We start from the raw sequence: 3,105 nt of genomic DNA, 5'->3' as shown, positions 1-3,105 counted from the left end.
GTGAAATGAACCACGATAGACTATGGATACTGAGAAATAAAGTGAGGGTTTTAGAGAGGAGGATGGTGGAGGTTGGGTTAGCCTGGGATGGGTATCAAGGAGGGCACATGTTGCATGGAGCCCTGGGTGTTATATGTAAACAATGAGTCTTGGGACACTACATCAAACACTAATGATGTGCTGTATGGTGACTAAAATAACATAACAATAAAAAATAAAAATAAGTGCCTGGCCCTCAGTCATAGAGCGTCTTTAGCTTTGTTGTCTCTGTCACCTCCTCAGCCCAGCACAGATGAGCCTTCCACAGGGTTTCTGACACAGGCAGGATGTGAGTTCTCACATCGTGTCTCTTGCACAGTAATACACGGCCGTGTCCTCAGAGTTCAGGCTGCTGATCTGTAGATAAGCTGTGCTGACAGAGGTGTCCATGGAGAAAACAAATTGACCGGAGAAGCCCCGGGCATATGTTGGATTCCCAGTGTTCATGTTGATCCGTCCCATGTACTGCAGGCTGTTTTTTCGTGCCTGTCGCACCCAGCTCATTGCGTAGCTGGTGAAGGTGTACCCAGATGCCTTGCAGGAGACCTTCACGGATTCTCCCGTCTTCCTCACCTCAGCCTCAGACTGCACCAGCTGCACTGGGAGTGGACACGTGGAGAGGGCATAGGAGGGGATGAAGTCATGCTGACTGGCTCTGTCCCCCTCTCTGCCAAAGGACTGGGGGAATCACCTACCTGTATCCAACACCACCAGGAAGAGGATTCTCCAGCTCCAGTCCATGGTGAGATGCTGTGGTCTCATGGTATCTACAAAGGATTGCGTGCAGCTGTTGGGTGATGTTCTCAGGGCCCAAACATGTGTTTATTTAAGTGAGTACACCTTGGCTCATTTGCATATTCACAAAGCAGAATATTTCATATCAGGAAATGGCTCATCCAGAGAGAAGACCCATCAGGGGGGAAACACATTCCTGGGATGCTGAGGTCCCACATCTGAACATCTCTTTGAGGATATACACCCTTGCCACATCCCCGACTCCGTGTTACCAGGGCTCTTTCCACTGATAATGAGCTCGAGTACAGAGCTATGGAGGCTACTGGGTAAGGCAATTTCCCTAGGAGCAGAAGCGAGTGCTGATCTGGGAACAGGGGACCAGGGATGGGAAACCTGACGTGTCAGTCCCTGTGAACCAGTGTCTGTGATGCCCTGTGCACCTCCCTTCTCAGGTGGAGAAGTGGGGTCTGGGTAGAGAAACACCTGAACCTGAGTCAGGTCACCTGGATGATGTGTCTGATGGACCCAAATGCACATATTGTAATGAAATGCTGGTAAACCTAACATAACCATGTGTGTAAAAATTACATATTCCTACAGAGTCTCTTCTAATCGTAATGTGTTCAAATGTTAACATCAAGAAGTCATCTCCCTATTTAAGATAAAAAGTCATGATCATCAAACTAAAAATGATTTAATTAATGAAAGATGTCTCATTTAATGGAAAATGACTAAACCATTTCCTTGGAAGCCATGAACAAGGTTCCATCATACCCTGTATCATTATTTTCATGGATAAAGAAGATGTGGTATATATATACAATGGAATTTACTTTTTCATAAAAAATTTGCAAAGACATTGATGGAACTAGAAGGTATTATGCTAGAGTGAAATAAGTCGACCAGGTAGAGACAATTATCATACAATTTCACTCATATGCGGAATTTAAGAAACAAAACACGATCATGGGGGAAGGGAGGGAAACATAAAATAAGATGAAATCAGAGAGTGAGACAAACCATGAGAGACTCTTAAGTCTAGGAAACAAACTGAGGGTTGCTAGAGGTGAGGGGCTGGTGTCTGGGGTAAGTGGGTGGTGGACATTGAGCAGGATATGTGATGTAATGAGCACTGGGTGCTATATGCATCGATGAGTAACTGAAGTTTACTCCAAAACAAATGATACACTATGTGTTAATTAAGTGAATTTAAATTAAATTGAAAAAACCTTTTCATTTGGAGAAGCAAAGTAACAAGTACTAAATATGTAACAACAAACCAAATCCCTATTATTCATGTGTGACATGAGGAATCTGGTTTCCGGGCAGATCTGTCAAAGCCTGGAAGTCTGTAGTCTGCCCATAAGCTGAACAACTGGAAGTCACCAGCTCTTCTCAGACCCACCAGAGATGCTGTGATAGGATATCTTTGTCTGATCAGACGGCTGTGAAAAATACCACTGCCTGGGTAGCGTATAAACTGTAGAGATGAATTCCATCAGAGTTATGGAAGATTGAAGTTCAATGTCAAGTCATGCAGCACATCCAGGCCGCCTTGCTCAGCCTGTGCTGGGAGGGGGTCAGTCCCAGTGGTCTCCAAAATGTTGTGGACAGTAGGCCCAGGCTTCTCTTTAGAGGCTCATATTGTTCTCAGGGTCTTGACGAGGAGATCCAGGGTTATGCTGAGATGGTCAACCCATAACCAACCCCACATCAAGTATTTCCACACCCTTCCTGATTTCTCTGGAACAAGATCTCTCCTTCCTTCCAGTAGGAACAGGCTGAGAATTTCCCAAAATTTTCAGATCTGCTTCATACTGATTAATGATTATGTCTGCATATCATTTGTTCATACCACACTTTATCATAAGAATTCAAGAGAAGCCTTCTGATGCTTTACCTTTGCTCAGAAATTCCCTCAGCCTTTTACCAAGTTGCACCTCTCCCTAATTCTTCCATTCAGATCTCAATGCAAGCACGCTCTCTACCCGTCTACAGCATAGGTCACCTCCCCTCTGTTTCCCAAAGGCACATTCCTCATCTTGTCTGTGACAACATCAGAATGGCCCATAATGTTTATGTCTTACCACATACAGTCCTTAAGCATTTAGATGCTCTCTAGGAAGATTGGGGCTTTCATTGTAGGTCTCTTCTTTCCTTCTGGGGTCTCCCATGAGTCACCCTTCACGACCCCTTCCTGGCAATGTAGGCTTCTTCTGCACACATCACAGAAGCCTACTAGCCCTTACCCATTACTCAGATTCAAACGGCTTCCATGATTTAGGTCTTTGTTACAGCAGATCCACACTTCTCAGGATGGTATAACAGAGA

General features: G+C 44.8%; 1 gene segment (V, D, J or C); it reads right to left on the bottom strand.

Moving 5' to 3' along the window:
- Positions 1-306: 306 nt before the first annotated feature.
- On the bottom strand, positions 307-853 carry LOC116863483 (the record flags this gene model as incomplete). The annotated part of the segment is given in 2 exon segments: positions 307-652; positions 735-853. Coding segments are annotated over 2 exon segments (435 nt in total), but the record flags the coding sequence as incomplete, so codon positions are not given.
- Between the last annotated feature and the right edge of the window lie 2,252 nt (positions 854-3,105).

Source organism: Lontra canadensis, unplaced genomic scaffold (genome assembly GCF_010015895.1).
Source record: "Lontra canadensis isolate GAN:19392208 unplaced genomic scaffold, GSC_riverotter_1.0 scaffold1318, whole genome shotgun sequence".
Classification (NCBI taxonomy): Eukaryota; Metazoa; Chordata; class Mammalia; order Carnivora; family Mustelidae; genus Lontra; species Lontra canadensis.
The sequence above is the reverse complement of the archived record's forward strand: the minus strand, read 5'-3'. Positions and strand labels throughout refer to the sequence as shown.